The sequence below is a fragment of the Mirounga leonina genome, unplaced genomic scaffold, assembly GCF_011800145.1.
Source record: "Mirounga leonina isolate KUSES-001 unplaced genomic scaffold, KU_Mleo_1.0 Mir_99, whole genome shotgun sequence".
In the NCBI taxonomy this organism is placed as follows: domain Eukaryota; kingdom Metazoa; phylum Chordata; class Mammalia; order Carnivora; family Phocidae; genus Mirounga; species Mirounga leonina.
In genome coordinates this window covers 5,944,385-5,958,826 of record NW_023270971.1, presented here as the reverse complement: position 1 = coordinate 5,958,826, position 14,442 = coordinate 5,944,385, and the positions used below count along the sequence as shown (strand labels likewise).

At 56.3% G+C, this 14,442-nt stretch overlaps 1 protein-coding gene across 1 annotated transcript in view; it reads left to right on the top strand.

The window, feature by feature from the left end:
• The window catches only part of LOC118006728 (calcium/calmodulin-dependent protein kinase type II subunit alpha), a 60,131-nt gene that overhangs the window by 26,931 nt on the left and 18,758 nt on the right, over positions 1-14,442 (top strand). The window contains exons 4-13 of the mRNA XM_034999481.1: positions 1,482-1,536; positions 2,369-2,434; positions 2,543-2,615; positions 5,617-5,719; positions 6,968-7,051; positions 7,182-7,276; positions 8,243-8,365; positions 8,782-8,865; positions 10,308-10,350; positions 12,814-12,854. Of these exons, the coding sequence (XP_034855372.1) occupies positions 1,482-1,536; positions 2,369-2,434; positions 2,543-2,615; positions 5,617-5,719; positions 6,968-7,051; positions 7,182-7,276; positions 8,243-8,365; positions 8,782-8,865; positions 10,308-10,350; positions 12,814-12,854 (767 nt within the window). The remainder of the gene's footprint in view (positions 1-1,481; positions 1,537-2,368; positions 2,435-2,542; positions 2,616-5,616; positions 5,720-6,967; positions 7,052-7,181; positions 7,277-8,242; positions 8,366-8,781; positions 8,866-10,307; positions 10,351-12,813; positions 12,855-14,442) is intronic.

Here is a 14,442-nt window from a genome sequence, read left to right as displayed (position 1 = left end):
CACATTGAGTGTCGAGCTTACTTAAGAATAAAATAAAATATATTTAAAATACCAGTCATTTAGAAATACATATCATCATTTAAGAATTAAAAAAATTTTAATTTAAATTTGTGTTCCCGAGGTGCCTGGTTGGTGCAGTCGGTGGAGTGTGTGACTCTTGATCTCAGGGTTGTGAGTTCTAGGCCTGTGTTCAGTGTAGAGATCACTTAAATAAATAAATCTTTTAAAGAAATTTATGTTCCTATCCTCCTCCATCTCTGGTTATCTCTCCCCTGTCCAGTAGTAGATATACTCTGGTATATTTGACGCCTGCCTCTTCAAACTTTACGTGCAGATAGGAGAACCATAAGCCATTGAAGGGACTCAATACTGAGTCAGAAATATATGCACATGGCCAGAATTCAAATGGCACTAGGGCTCACAGTGAAAACATAGTCTCACTCACCCACCACTCCTACTCTCTCGATTCCCCTCCCCAAGGTCCCCCAGTGCCCACTTTTTGTATCCTTCCAGAGAGGCTTATGCCATAAACAGGCTTAACTACATCTTTTTTAAGAAGTACCGTGCACACTGTTTTGCACTTTGCTTTTTTGTCAAACAACATAATTCAGAGAAGATTCTGAACCAGGGGATACGTAACTGCCGTATTATTTTAACAGCTGTGGAATCTTCCGTTGTATGACGTATCCTGATTCTCTGAGCACGTACCCCACTCTGTAGCCGTTTTTAGGCTGCGGCTCAGGGAAGGATGTGAAGCTGTCCTGGGAGAAAATGCAGTTGGTTGGCAGGGTACAGCCCCCCAGAGGCAGCCCTGGGCCTTGGGCCCTTCCTTCCAGAATCTCAGGGGGGTAATTTTGGGAGCTCTGGGCTCCTGGGAGTCTTGCCCCTGTTCTTGGTAAGTGGGGTATGAAGAGATGACAGTTTCTCAGCATGCCCAACTCAGGGACTGCGGTCCTCCCACCAACCCCGCTCTCTTATCCACACCTGGATGCACAGCAGGGTTCTTTCCCAGGGCCGGCACTGGGCAAACACCGACTGTGTGCCTCGTGGAATTCTCACAACGAGCCTGCAGGTGCAGGAGTTTCATTCTCATTGTCCAGGCCAGAAAAGAGAGGCTCAGAAAGGTGTAGCACCCAACCTTCCTGAAACCACACAGCTAGCACGTGGTGGAGATCCGAGCCACAGGCTATTTCCACGATGCCAGCCTGCCCAGCAAGGAAGCCGAGGGTTGGAGAAAGGAAGAGGCCAAACTTTGACCAAAGCAGGGAGGGGTCTTCCATCTTTAAACCTGGGCCTCTTTTGATGATGCCCGAGGTCAGTGAGCCATCGTTCACTTGCATTTGTCAAAGCACCTGTTACCTGGCTTGTGCTCAGTGCCTGAGAAATTGGCATGTTGGCTGTTGGAGGGGTGAGGTGAGAGGGCAGGAGGGGGTGGGAAGCAGTGCTTCCGGGTTAACTGGCTGCCTGGGCCCCTCCCACAGTCCGGCTCCACGACAGCATCTCCGAGGAGGGACACCATTACCTGATCTTCGACCTGTGAGTTTGGGCCCACCCCGGGATGTACAAGGGCTCTAGATGCAGCCTGAGCAGGGATGACCTAGCTGAGTCCCTCGGCCTGATTCCCAAATGCCCCCAGGCTGGGCTGAATTCCCTCTCCCGAGATAAAAGTTTCCCGAATGTTGTAGGCCTGCCACCCAAACAGTGCACATGGGTCTCCCTGAAACGCCAACACACACTTGTTCCTTTCGTTGTCTTATTGTTTTGTTTCTATTTGTGGCCAGCGATGCTGGCTTTCCACGTCTAGTGGCAATATAAAGTTTCCTCTGGAGTAATTTTAAAGTTTTGAAAGCCAGTCAGTTGAATGAAAAACAGTAACGAAATGACAGGTAGAAGATAGAAGACGCTGGTCCCATCTGCAAAAAACCGTTAATCATGGGGAGGACTCTGCCTGTGTGGGTACATGGGAAATCTCTGTGCCTTCTGCTCAGTTTTGCTGTGTGCTTCACGTTACTCTAAAATATAAAGTCTATGAAACAAGCAAACAACAACAACAACAAAAACCCCAGCCCTTGGGCTTCCTAATGAACCTCAGTGATATGCTCTGAGTGTCCCACCCCCTGTCCTAACTCCAGCCTGGACCCAGTGGGAGAGAAGGGCAAGTCATGGAGGGAGGGAAGTCAGGGGAAGGGCGGGCTGGGAGCCAGGAAGAGGGCTGCGACAGGAGGCACCCTCGGGGCCCCTGGTGTTCCTCCGGTTGGGCTGAGATTCTGAGGTCCCTGGGTCCCGCCCTTAGCTTCCTGGAGACTCTTCCAGAAGAGGCAGCACCGGGGAACTCTGTGGGAGGGTGACTCTGTGCCTGTCTCCCCAGGGTTACCGGTGGGGAGCTGTTTGAGGACATTGTGGCCCGGGAGTATTACAGTGAGGCTGATGCCAGGTGAGTGCCGGGTGCAGCCTGGCGATGGTGTGGGGGTGGGGGGGGTTGGGGGGGTCGCAGGGCGTCTCCCCCACTGGCTTCCCAGCTCCCTCCCCTCTCTCTCCCCAGTCACTGTATCCAGCAGATCCTAGAGGCCGTGTTGCACTGCCATCAGATGGGTGTGGTGCATCGGGACCTGAAGGTGAGTGACTCATCCGAGGGTGCGGCGCCCCCGGGAGCCCGGGGGACTATCAGAATCCCTTTAATTCCCCTGAGTTGGGCTGGGTGGGGAATAATCACCCCACTGTTCAGATGAGGAAACTGGGCGCATGGAGAAGTATCTAGGCTTGGGATCCAGTCTCCTGATACCCCGGCCCACCTGCTTTGGGCCAGACCAGGTAAGCTGTCGTTAGGCCACCCAGGCTGGCCCTGGCGGGGTCCAGGTCCCGGCCAGGCCACTCTCTAGCTGCAGGGCCTCAGCTTCCTCACCGGTGGGTTGCCATGGCAACCTCTGCTCGGGGTTGCTGATTCTGTCAAAGGCGACAGCACAGCGCCTGGTGCACAGAAACATTGCGTTTCTTGTTTCTGGGTCGCTGGCAGATGCGGGGAGAAGAAACACAGGCCTTGGGGCTCCTGGAGTCCCTCCTCTTCCCGCCTGAAGGAGAAGAACAGGCCTAGGCAGATGTGTGATCTAGGGTTGGTGCCAGCCACGTAGCCTGATCAGCACAGACTCCTAGCTCCCCTCTGCCGAGCCTCAAGGCATCGAGGCCGGTAGCTCATAACACTGCCCCCTGATTTTCAGAGCAGCGAACAGAGGCCTACAGACTCTAAGGGACTCGCCCAAGACTATGCTGTTCAGTTGTACCCGAGCTAGGATGGAGCCCTGGCCTTCTGACCCCAGCCCCTGGGCCTGCGGCGGTCTGGGCCAAAAAGCCACTCAGTGCAGTTCCTGCTCTTGTAGGAGCCCCTTCTAGGTGCCTTTGAACCTCTGCTTTTTGGCCTTCAGTGACTCTGAACTCACTTCTCATGGGGAAGCCCCTTGAGCCACTGGGAATATCTCCTTCCATCTTTCCTGCTGTGGCCTGTGAGCCCCAGTTCTGCCCTTTGGGGCCACACAGATCAAGCCTCCAGCCCGGGCCCCAGAGGCACTTGTGGTACCTCCCCAGTCTTCTGCAGGCCGTTCTCCTCCATCCTCACCGGACGGGCCCTCCAGGCCCTCCTCAGCCTGGACAGCCTCTCTGGGCATGCTCCCTGGGCATCGTCCAGGAGGTCCAGGTCCCTCTCTGGGATGCAGTGCTCTGTCCAGAAGCCCTGTCTACCTCCGACTCTCACAGGGGAGCTCCCTATGGCTCAGTCTAGACCCACAGGCAAGTGTGCACTCCAGGAGGGTCCTGGCCAGACGGCGGGGCAGTTCTCCCAGAGGGCCTGTTCCCATTATAGCTACAGCCCCTGCATGTGAGGAGACAGGAGGACAGGCAGCACAAATTTAGGCCACTCTGGATAGATTAATTAGCGGCATATTCATCAAATCAGGGCAGGACGGCTACCAAGACCCAGGACTCATTGGGAACGCAGTCCCCAGAGGATAAAAGAGGCCTTCAAGAGGGGCAGAAGGAGCTATATTTGTTTGGGTCCCGCCTAGCTTCGGGCAGTGAAAGGTCAGAGGTGGGACCCTCTCGGAAGTCCTGGTGGGGAAGGGGGTCAGAGGAAACCGGCCGTCTCCAGGGACACAGAGCCCGTGCCCCCACCCCACCCCAAGCAGAGAATGTGAGTGCTAATGCTCATCACGCATGTGCCGTGGGCCACTGCCAAGTGCTCTACGTGGATTATCACGACTGATCCGTACGCCACCCCATGAGGTGGGCTCTATCCATTTTTCTGAGAGGAGACTAAAGCTCGGAGAAGTGAAATGGCTTGGGGCGCCTGGGGGGCTCAATCGTTAAGCGTCTGCCTTTGGCCCGGGTCATGATCCCAGGGTCCTGGGATCGAGCCCCACATCAGGCTCCCTGCTCAGTAGGAAGCCTGCTTCTCCCTCTCCCACTCCCCCTGCTTGTGTTCCCTCTCACTGTCTCTCTCTGTCAAATAAATAAATAAATAAAATCTTAAAAAAAAAAAAAAAAGAAGTAAAATGGCTTGCCCAAGTTCCATAGCATAGAAGTGGCAGAGCTGGGTCAGAGGCGAGGGCCATCCAACTGCAGAATTCATTTCAAACCCCCTCTGGTCTGTGTGGGGGGATTTCCTGTTCTCCACACCCAGCAGAAGACAGCAGACAGAGATTCTGGTTCTGTGTCTTATCAGCTGTGTGACCTTGGTCAAGTCACTTAACTTCTCTGAGCCTTGGTTTCCTCATCTTTATCTGTATGACAAATACTTATGAAGTGTGCTATGTGCTGCCCCCTGCCTTAGGTGCTGGTGATATAGTGGTGGACTGACAGCTAAGGAGCTCACTGTCTATAGAGGGGACAGATAATGAACAAGTACATAGACAGATGGGGGAAAAAATGACAAATTGTGGTGATGTCTGTGAAGGTAGCAACAAGTTGCTAAGACAGAGGATACCTGGGGGCTCCTCCTTTAGATAGTCATGGAGGGATTCTTTGAGGGGGTGACACAAAGGTGAGAGCGGATGAAGAGAAGAGGCCAGCTCTGTGAAGCTTGGAGAAGGAGCAAATCAGACGAGGGGAATAGGGAGTGCAAAGGCCCTGAGGTGCGAACAAGCGTGACTGTTTCAGGGCACGTAGGAAGGCCGCTGTGGAGAAAGGGAATAATAATGCCTGCCCCAAAGGTTGTTGAGGTGATAAGCGAGATGATATATGCGCAACACTTAGCCCGATGGCTGGCACATAGTAGGGGCACAATGAATATCTCTCCTTTTTCCTTATGTGGTGGTGGCTGTCTCCCCAACTCCCTGCGCTTGCGTCAGCCTCAGCCCCAAACCCTGAGGAGAAGCGAAGGAGGGGACGGGTGGTGGAGAAAGGATCTTCCTGTTGCCGAAGACAGAGGTCTTGCCCTAGGGTAGTCCCCTCTCTGGGGGCTGGAGTGCAGGGTCCTGTGGCTGGGACTGGAGGTGGGGACAGGGCACTCTGGATTGCCCAGCTGCTCCTCGTATAGGCTCAGGCTCCCTGGAGGTGAGGCTCTGAATCTGCTCACTGTCCTCTGGCTCTTTCTTCCCCCATTTCACTCTTCTCTCTGGTCCTGGGAAGCCGGAGAATCTGTTGTTGGCCTCCAAGCTCAAGGGCGCTGCGGTGAAGCTGGCGGACTTTGGTCTGGCCATAGAGGTGGAAGGGGAGCAGCAAGCATGGTTCGGTGAGTGGGGGCAGGGGGTGGCAGGGGTGTGGGGGGCCAGCCTTGTGTTGACACACTGGCCTCTAGGAGCCCCCTGCCCAAGCAGGGGCAGGCGGGAGATTGCCATTGCACCAGCCAGAGCTCCGGGAGCAGAGGTCCCACCGCACGGCCTCTGGTCAGTGGGCGTTGCCCATCCTGTCCCCATAGAGGTCAGGTGCAGGGACGTGGTTATCCTTAAAACAGTACATGGCTTCTCCACATGCACACACACTGCGACTGTTGGCTGGGGGCTTCTGTGGCTTCCAGAGCTGATTATCCCGACTTTACGAACGAGGAACAGAGACTGAGAAACTTGGAAGAGTTCATGGGGAGGTAAAAGGGGCAGAGTCTGGATTTAAGCTCAGATGATAGAGCGTGCTCAGAGGTTTTGGCATAATTGAGGGCTTTCAGCTAGCTGGGGAACCTTTTCAGTGGGCACTATTGATCAGTGGTTAAGAGTCAGAGCTCTGAGTTCAAGTTCTGACTCTGCCACTTAGGAGGTATGTGATGTTTCAGCTTGCTGAGCCTTCCTTTCCTCATCTGTAAAAAGGGGGTGATGAGAGCATGGTGCTCAGCGCTGTGTGAGGAGTCAGTGAGACCAGGTGTGGAAGTGCTCGGCCCAAGGCTGAGCACACACGCTCAATAAATAGTAACTGTTCTTATGATTCCTTGTTCAAGTACTTGGGGTGCCTGTTTATTTCAAGCGATTCTTCCCACACTGCTGGAAGGTGGTAAAGGGAGGAATCCCTAATCTCTCATTTGATGGATGAGGGAACTGAGGCCTCGAAGGAAGAGAGACCCACCAAGGGACTTAGGGCAAAACCAGAGTTGGGGACAGGCCTCCTACTAGCCCAGGACCAGCTCCCAGAAGGGTGGGGAGTGGGCAAGGGTTCAGCTCTGCCTTCAGCTGACACGGCAAGGACATTTTGTCTAGAGTGCCACCAGGAGGGCTGTTAGTGTGTGACGCTGAGGCAGGACCCCACGGGAGGGACTCTGGGATTGCCCAAAGACTTCTGCCATAGGCTCTGGAGTGGGGGTGGTGACAGGTGCCCTGTGCACTTGTCCACCCTGATCTAGAGGCTTTGCTGCCCTCCACCCACTCTTGGGGGCGGGGCATGTGTTCCCCATCTCCAGGGAAACCTCATCCCACTTCCAGCAGGACCTTGCCCTGGGTTGCTTACGTGCCAACCTCTGTGTGTGTGTCTGCCCGTCTGTGTGTCTGGGGAGCAGGGTTCGCAGGGACGCCGGGATACCTCTCCCCGGAAGTGCTGCGGAAGGACCCGTATGGGAAGCCTGTGGACCTGTGGGCCTGTGGTGAGTCCATCCCAAAGCCCTCTCATCCCCCTGGGCGCCTACCCCTCAGGTGCCCTCTCCTTTCCCATCCGTCCCCTCTTCATCGCTCCTCCTCACAGGGGGGTGAGGCTTCTCCTGGTCCTCTCCCCAGGGGTCATCCTGTACATCCTGCTGGTTGGGTATCCCCCATTCTGGGATGAGGACCAGCACCGCCTGTACCAACAGATCAAAGCCGGCGCCTATGATGTGAGTGTCCCTCCTCTCTCCAGCCTCCCTGCCATCCCCTGAGTCCCTTCCAGTGAAAGCCAGCACCCAGCGAGCTCAGAGACCTGAGGTGCCTCCCTCCCGCCCTCCCACCCTCCCAACCCACTTAGGCCCCCTGCCACTCCTTAGTTGTGGGCGGGTGGAGCTTGAGGACTGACCATGCGCGGCCCCGGAGGTCAGAAAAGTAGGCCCCAGAAGCTAAAGACTCTCACCCTCTCTCTCTCTCTCTTGCAAATAATAATGCACACACAAATAATAATAATAGCTAACATAGCACTCTTCTAAATGCTTTATATATTATTAGAGCTCATCCTCATACCCATCTAGGACATAGGTATGATTATTATCCCCATTTTACAGATAGGGAAGCTGAGGCACAGAGAGGTTAAATAACTGTCCTCACTGCATAGCTAAGAAATGGTAGAGCTGGGTTTTGAACCCAGGCAGTTTGGCTCTTAGAGTCTGTGCTTCTAATGACCAAGCTCTTCTGCTTTTCAATAAGGCTGATTCTATCACGCCACGTGCTATGTGTTTTGTATCATATTTAATCCTCACAACATCTCTAGAGGCAGCTAGAGGGTCACATGTCTTGCCCAAAGTCACACAGCCCAGGAGGCAGAGCCAGGACTTGGACCCAGCCTTCTGATTCTGAAGTCTGGCCCTAATCACTGGCCTCCTGCTCCCCAGATAAGGCACAGTGTCAGAAAAACAGAGGAAGGCCTCCTTTCCCTCTGGCCCCTGCTCTCACTTGTCCTGGGGACCAAGGACCCTGCCCCTCCTCTGGTTCCAGAGGGGTCCCTGCATTGAGGATCCCAGCTCCTCCTGGTTGTGGATGCCCAGTGGATGGACAGTAGGACCCCTGCCTGCTCCCCTGCCAGTCAGGGGCTGGGGGATCGCAGGGGTGGCCTGGGGTAGGCTGGGCAAACCTGGCCCCTCTGCCCCTTCCAGTTCCCGTCACCAGAATGGGACACTGTTACCCCAGAAGCCAAGGATCTGATCAATAAGATGCTGACCATCAACCCATCCAAACGCATCACGGCCGCTGAGGCCCTCAAGCACCCCTGGATTTCGGTGAGCTTTCCCCCGCAGGGCCCTTCTTTCCAGGAGGCCCTCTCGGCTTCAGGGTCCAGACCCCCATGGAGTCCTGGCCCTGCCCCTGGCCCATCAGACCCAGCATAGGATCAAGGGGGCTTCATCCAGAGACGCTGCCCTGCCGCGGTGCTCCAGGGAAAGTGGAAATGGGAGGTGTTCTGTGTTGGCATCACGACGAAAATGGGAGGTGTTCTGTGTTGGCATCACGACGAGGGGTAGTACTAGCATGGGATATCTGGTGCCAGGGATGCTAAGCACCTACAGCATTTACAACGTCCCCTAGAACAAAGCTTTGTTCCCCGAAAGATGCCAACCACATCTCCACAAGATGCCCCGCTGAAGGGCCTTTGGGCGGGCCTGCCTCCCACTCACAGACCTCTCCCTACTTCCTCCAGCACCGCTCCACTGTGGCCTCCTGCATGCACAGACAGGAGACCGTGGACTGCCTAAAGAAGTTCAATGCCAGGAGAAAACTGAAGGTAACAGGTCCTCCCCCTCCGTAGCCCCCGGACATGGAGTAGCTTGGTTGGGTCTCTGCAGAGGCCAAGAGCCTCACTCATGAGTTCTCTCCTTCACTGAGTCAACAAGCATGTGCTGAGCACCTACTGTTTGGGCTGGGGAGTGAGCAGGTGGAAAGGACAGACAAGGACCTGGGACAGTAAGAGGGAGTGGTGAGTGCTGGGACGGGGCACACCCCGAGGCCGGGGGTGACCATAGCAGGGCCTTGAACCAGGTCCGGAAGGACCAAGGAAGCACTCCAGGAAGCCTTGCTGGGCAAGCAGCATTTAGCTGGACGCCGCAAAGGATAAGCAGGTATTAGCTGCACAGAGTGGACAGACGTTCCAGACAGAGAGAAAGCTCATGCCTAAGTCTGGAAGCATGAGCGTGACCCCGTAGGGGGACTGTAAGTGCTTCGGCGTGGCTGGCAAGAGGGTCTAGGGGCTGAGATGGAGCTGGGCAGGAGACCAGTGTTGGTGAGAGGCCCTGCTGCCGAGCGCTGGAGAAGACAAGCCAAGAGAGTGGACAGGGGCCCAGAGGAAGCCACAGTGGGACCCAGGTGGGCCAGGAGCTGCCAGCCTCGTGAGCAAGGGGTGTGTGCTCCCAGGCTGTAATAGCTGCTGACCTAGACCTTGCCAGGGACCCCATGAACAGGTAGGAAGAGTAACTGAGGAGTACCCAGCCTGCTGGAACAGAGAAGTCATCAGAACGCTGAGTGACAGATGCTGAGGCCCCAGCTCCTTCGGAAACTCCCCACCAACTGCTCCCAGGCCTGACGTGGTGGCCCAGGAAGGGGACATGGGCCAAAGGGGTGGCCAGGCCAGCATGATGCCAGGAGAACTAAGTCCCACCCCCACCCCCCACCGGGAGTGGTCACAGAGGAAATCTCAGAGAGGGTCCAGGTCAGAGAGCGTCAGAACCAGGAGAGCCAACCCCTAGGCCCCTTGTTGAGACAGGAGAGTTTCTCTAGGTCACCCCTCCTCGGCTGTGAGCCCGGGAGCCCCGGGAAAGATGAACTAGTGATGAAGCAAGGTACTGAGCGCCCTGGTGGAGGGTGAAGGGGGCCCAGGAGGGCAGGGTCTATTGTCCTTGGCCTTCAGGAGTCCCCACTGACAGGTGTCCCCGAGCCCTTCCACCACCTCTGGCCAGGACAGTGGAACCTATTAATATCTGCTGCTAGGATGGCCCTGTTCTAGGAGCTGTGCCAGCTAAGGCCCAGCTCACCCCGACTTCCCCAGGGAGGCAGGGATGGTCTCCTGGCTGTGGGGTGAGGGCAAATGGAGGGGCAAGGCAGAAAGCTTTGGCTTTGTGTCTGAAGACAGCGCCTGCCTCCCCTCCCCCCTCCCATCCCATTTCTCTGTCTCTCCTCTCCCCCCCTCACCTCCGACCTTCTGTCTCCCACACCCCCTCCTTATCTTTGCAGGGAGCCATCCTCACCACTATGCTGGCTACCAGGAACTTCTCTGGTAGGTGGTGGGACCGCAAAGTCCCAAATACACCCTGCACAGGTCTGTTGGGAGCATTGTCCTGTCGGATATCCGTGGGGCCTCAGGCCAGGGGCCTGGTGAGAGTGAGGGCTACAGAGGACCCTAAGACTGGGGGCTTAAGTCACCTGCACCCAGAAGTGGCTGGAGCCGAAAGGCCAGCAAGCGAAAGGCCTATGAGGAAGGGTTAGAGGTTGAGTCTGGCTCCCAGCCTCACAGCAGTGCTGGGGTTCTCAGGTTGGGCCAGCCTGAGCGGGGAGGCCTCCCGAATATTGGGGTATAGGTCCAGGCAGGACTGAACCAGGCCCAGGGAATAGCAACATTCCCATTCCCCGCCAGTACTGAGCCCCGTGCTAAGCAGTCCCCATGCTTTCGCTCAGGTGGCCTTCGTGACAAGGCAGTGGGGGCTGTGGCTAGGCAGAGAGAGGCAGAGCCTGCTTTTAGTGCAGCTTTGAGCCACCCCAGAGCAAGTGCCCTTAACCAAGATGGGTCAGCAGGGAGCCAGGGAGCCAGCCTTTGGCCTGGGCCGGAGCCGGCTGGTTAAGGCGGGGAGTACACAACGACCTGCAGCATGCAGCCCCAAAGAGAAAAGGAAAGGATAAGTGTCAGGGCTTAGCAAGAAGCTCCCCTTGGCACACTGGAGAGCACCCAGGCCAGCGCCTGCCAGGGGCTCCTCTCTGGGGAGACCGGACAGCTGACAGGGCCGCGGAGCAGATACAGCAAAGCTCACCCGAGGGGCCCTCTGACTGGGGCCGGCCAGGCAGGCCTGCTGCGGACACGTGGCTGGCTCCACGGCAAGGGGTCGGCTCTGGCAAGCCATAGCTCTGACTTTGCCGAGAGACCACTGCCCATTTAACCAGCCTGAAGAAGGAGACCTAGAGGTGGGAAAACTCGGGAACTTCTGATGTGGGCTTGCCCCAGGGCACAGAACTGCCTTCCCACTCTCTCCCCACACAAGGATTCTGCAGTTCCTCAAACTGAAAGATGAGCCACCCGGACAGTCAGAGTCTTTTTTTAACCTCTGAAGTGCCCCTAGAAACTCTAGTCCAGAGCTCACAAAATGGTGCCCGTGGGTCAGTTCCCATCTCTTGACGGGCTTATAGGACCAGTGGTGTTTTAAAACATAAAACAGTGGGGTTTTTGAAAAGAGTTTCCAGCAATTAAAAATGAGGAGATTTCACAGAACAACACAAATTTCTGTCTTTTCTTGAAAATCAGAACGTGTGACCTCATGGGACCCTCAGTCCTGTGGTCGTGGGCTGGAGCTGAGAGGGACCCCTTGAAGCTGGAGGGGCGACCATTCCCCTGTTCCACTGCACACCCCAGCCCAGCCCATGAGCTCATAGAGGATGGACAGCCACTCCTCTCAGCTTCGGGATCCAGAGGCACTCACCCCTGCATTTACTCTGCAAGAGGGAAACTTGCCTGGAAGGGGTCGCAGGTGGACTTGTAAGAGGGACTGGGAGGCTGGGCCAGCATGAGCCTGTCCCTCTGAGCCTCTGGGGTGTCCGTGTCCCGAGCCGCCCCCCTTCCCAGGCTCGCCATCCCCAGGCACCATGAGAAGGACTTACAGTGGCTACCATTTACTGAGCATCTATTGCATACAGGTCAAGTGCTATGCTAAGTGCTTTAGCGATCTCCTGTCTCCTTTAACGTAAGGCATCTGTTTGAGGTCGGAAGCAGCCAGATACCAGGTCGGGCAGGGCTGGGCATTCATGCCAATTCCTGGCTGCGTCCTCACCAAGGGCTCTGGCCAGGAGGCAAGGAGGGAGGGAAAGAGGACTGGCAGAGGTGGGGCCTCCCTAAGAGCCGTTGCTCTGCTTTTCCCAGCCACCACGGACACCGCCAGGCCTAGCATGGGGCTCCAGAGTTGGAGGGTAGGGAGGCCTCTGTAGGGGATGGGCGCTCTGGCAGGGGTGGGCCCCCAGAGTGGGGCATCTGCTTCTTCTCACCGGCAAAACAAGGCTCGCAGCTGTCCGGAGTGAGTAGGCAGGGCTGACACATGACCTCGGCAGCAGCATGGGGCTAAAATTAGAGCGGGCCGGGTGGGGGGGGCGGGGGCGGGGAGGGAGCGGCCAGCCCCGGGCCAGGCAGCCAGGCCTCCAGGTTGGCCACCACCAGCACGGTGGTGACCGGGATCCAGAGGGAATCCCCAGGCTGAAACAGCAACCCCACGGGCCTGGGACGCGTGGGTCACCTCCTGCAACCCATGGAGCCAGAGGGGTACACTCGAGATTGCTGAGGACGGGGGAGCCCAGGCCCCCTTCGCGGGCCACCGGCAGTCCAGGCCCCAAGGAGGAAGGAGGAGCAGAAGGAGGAGGTGTCCCCCAGATCACTGAGCCGGCTCCGTGCCCTCCGCCTGCCCACGGATGTTGCTGTTCCTCACCCTGTGGGCCTTGGTGCCCTGCCTGGTGTTGGTAACCCTCTACTTTTTCTCCTCCGCAGGAGGGAAGAGTGGAGGAAACAAGAAGAATGATGGTGTGAAGGTAAGCCCCCGGGAGCCTGGCAGGGCCTGCATCTGGCAGCCTTTCCGCCGACAGGGCCTGGCTTTCAGGGCTGGGGCGAGACTCAGGCCTTGCTGACGGTGTTCTGGGCAGATGTGGTCACTCGTGCAGTTGGGCTGTCCCCAGGATTGGTGGGGGCGGGGGGGGAGGGGGAGAGGCAGGTGGCCTGGAGTTGGGGGGGGGGCGCCACAAGGAAAGGAGCAGGTCTGAAGGAGATTTCTGTGGTTCTCTGGGATGGGAGGACTGGAAAGTGAGAAGGTACAAAGAAGAGACAGAGCTGATCATGAGGGGTGACCTCCTCCTTCCCGAGTGTGGGCTGGCTAGAATGGGCCCCTGACCCAGTGTGCACCCCAGTCCAACCCACAAAGCCCATGAAGGATGGATAGCCACCCCTCTTGGCTTTGGGATCCAGAGGCACCTACCCCTGTCAAGGCTGGCCAGTTCGGTGCCAAGAATCCCCTCCTCCCCTGACCCAGGCCTGTCCTCCATCCCCACCCCTGATGCCCGAGCTACTTCTTTCCACATCCCGCTGACCCCTCCTTCCCTCCTCTCTCTTCTCCCTCTGCTCTCTGGGGCCTGGCCCCCCTCTCTGCGGCTCCCTTCTCCCCTGCCACTGGCTTGCCTTGTGGGTTCTCCTCTCTTGAGACCCTGCCTTTTTCTGGGCTCAGAGCCCTGCCTGGCCAGGACCCCAGGGCTGGGCTGTGCCCAGGACCCTGGATGGTGTGGGATACAGTCCAAACACAGCCACCCAGGTGGGCTGGTAGCTTCATGGCTTCATGTAGCAGTATTTATGGTCTCAGGCCACTGGCTTTGGTTTGAGGGTTGCATGGGAGGAGATCTGGGCTGGCTGGCTGAGGCCAGGATTTGGGCCTCTCTGCTGCATTGAGCCCTCTGGGGGCTTGAATTTCCTCATAGGTACAATGGGTGGGGTGGGAGGGGTGTGGACTCCATGATTTCCAAGATTTTAGCTTTAAAAACAGAAAAGAAAAGAAAAGAAAAGAAAAGAAAAGAAAAGAAAAAGGCAACAAAACCCTATCTAATCACTTTTCCTTCTCATCTTGAGTACTTGAGGAACACATAATTATCTGGTTATCAGCCAAAGTCAGTGGTTTTCAAACTGAACTTCTTGGAGCCTGAAGGTTTTGGGGAGGCACCCTTAGCAGCAGATGGGGTAGAGTGGGATAGTAAGGGGGAGGCTGAGCAGAGAAGGTTCTGGGCTTCTCATGCCCACTATAGCCAGAACAGCTCCATGTAACAGACATCGCAGTGGTTAAGGGAGCCAGGCTGGACTTAGCAGCTGGAAACCTCGTCTGAGTATCTGAATCCCTTGAGCCTGTGTTTCCTCATCCGGGCAATGAGGGTAAAAGGGATTCCCACCTCCCAGGGCTGCTTGTGAGGATGAAGGAAGATAATGGGTGTTGAGGATTTAGCTGGCACGGGATACATGCTCATGAGATGCTAGCCAGTATTATGTTTTCTAGATTAGACTTGCAAGTAAGATTTCTCTTGAAAACAAAGTTTGATCAAGGAAGTATTTGGAAACACAGATCTAAAGCCAACCCAATTGATA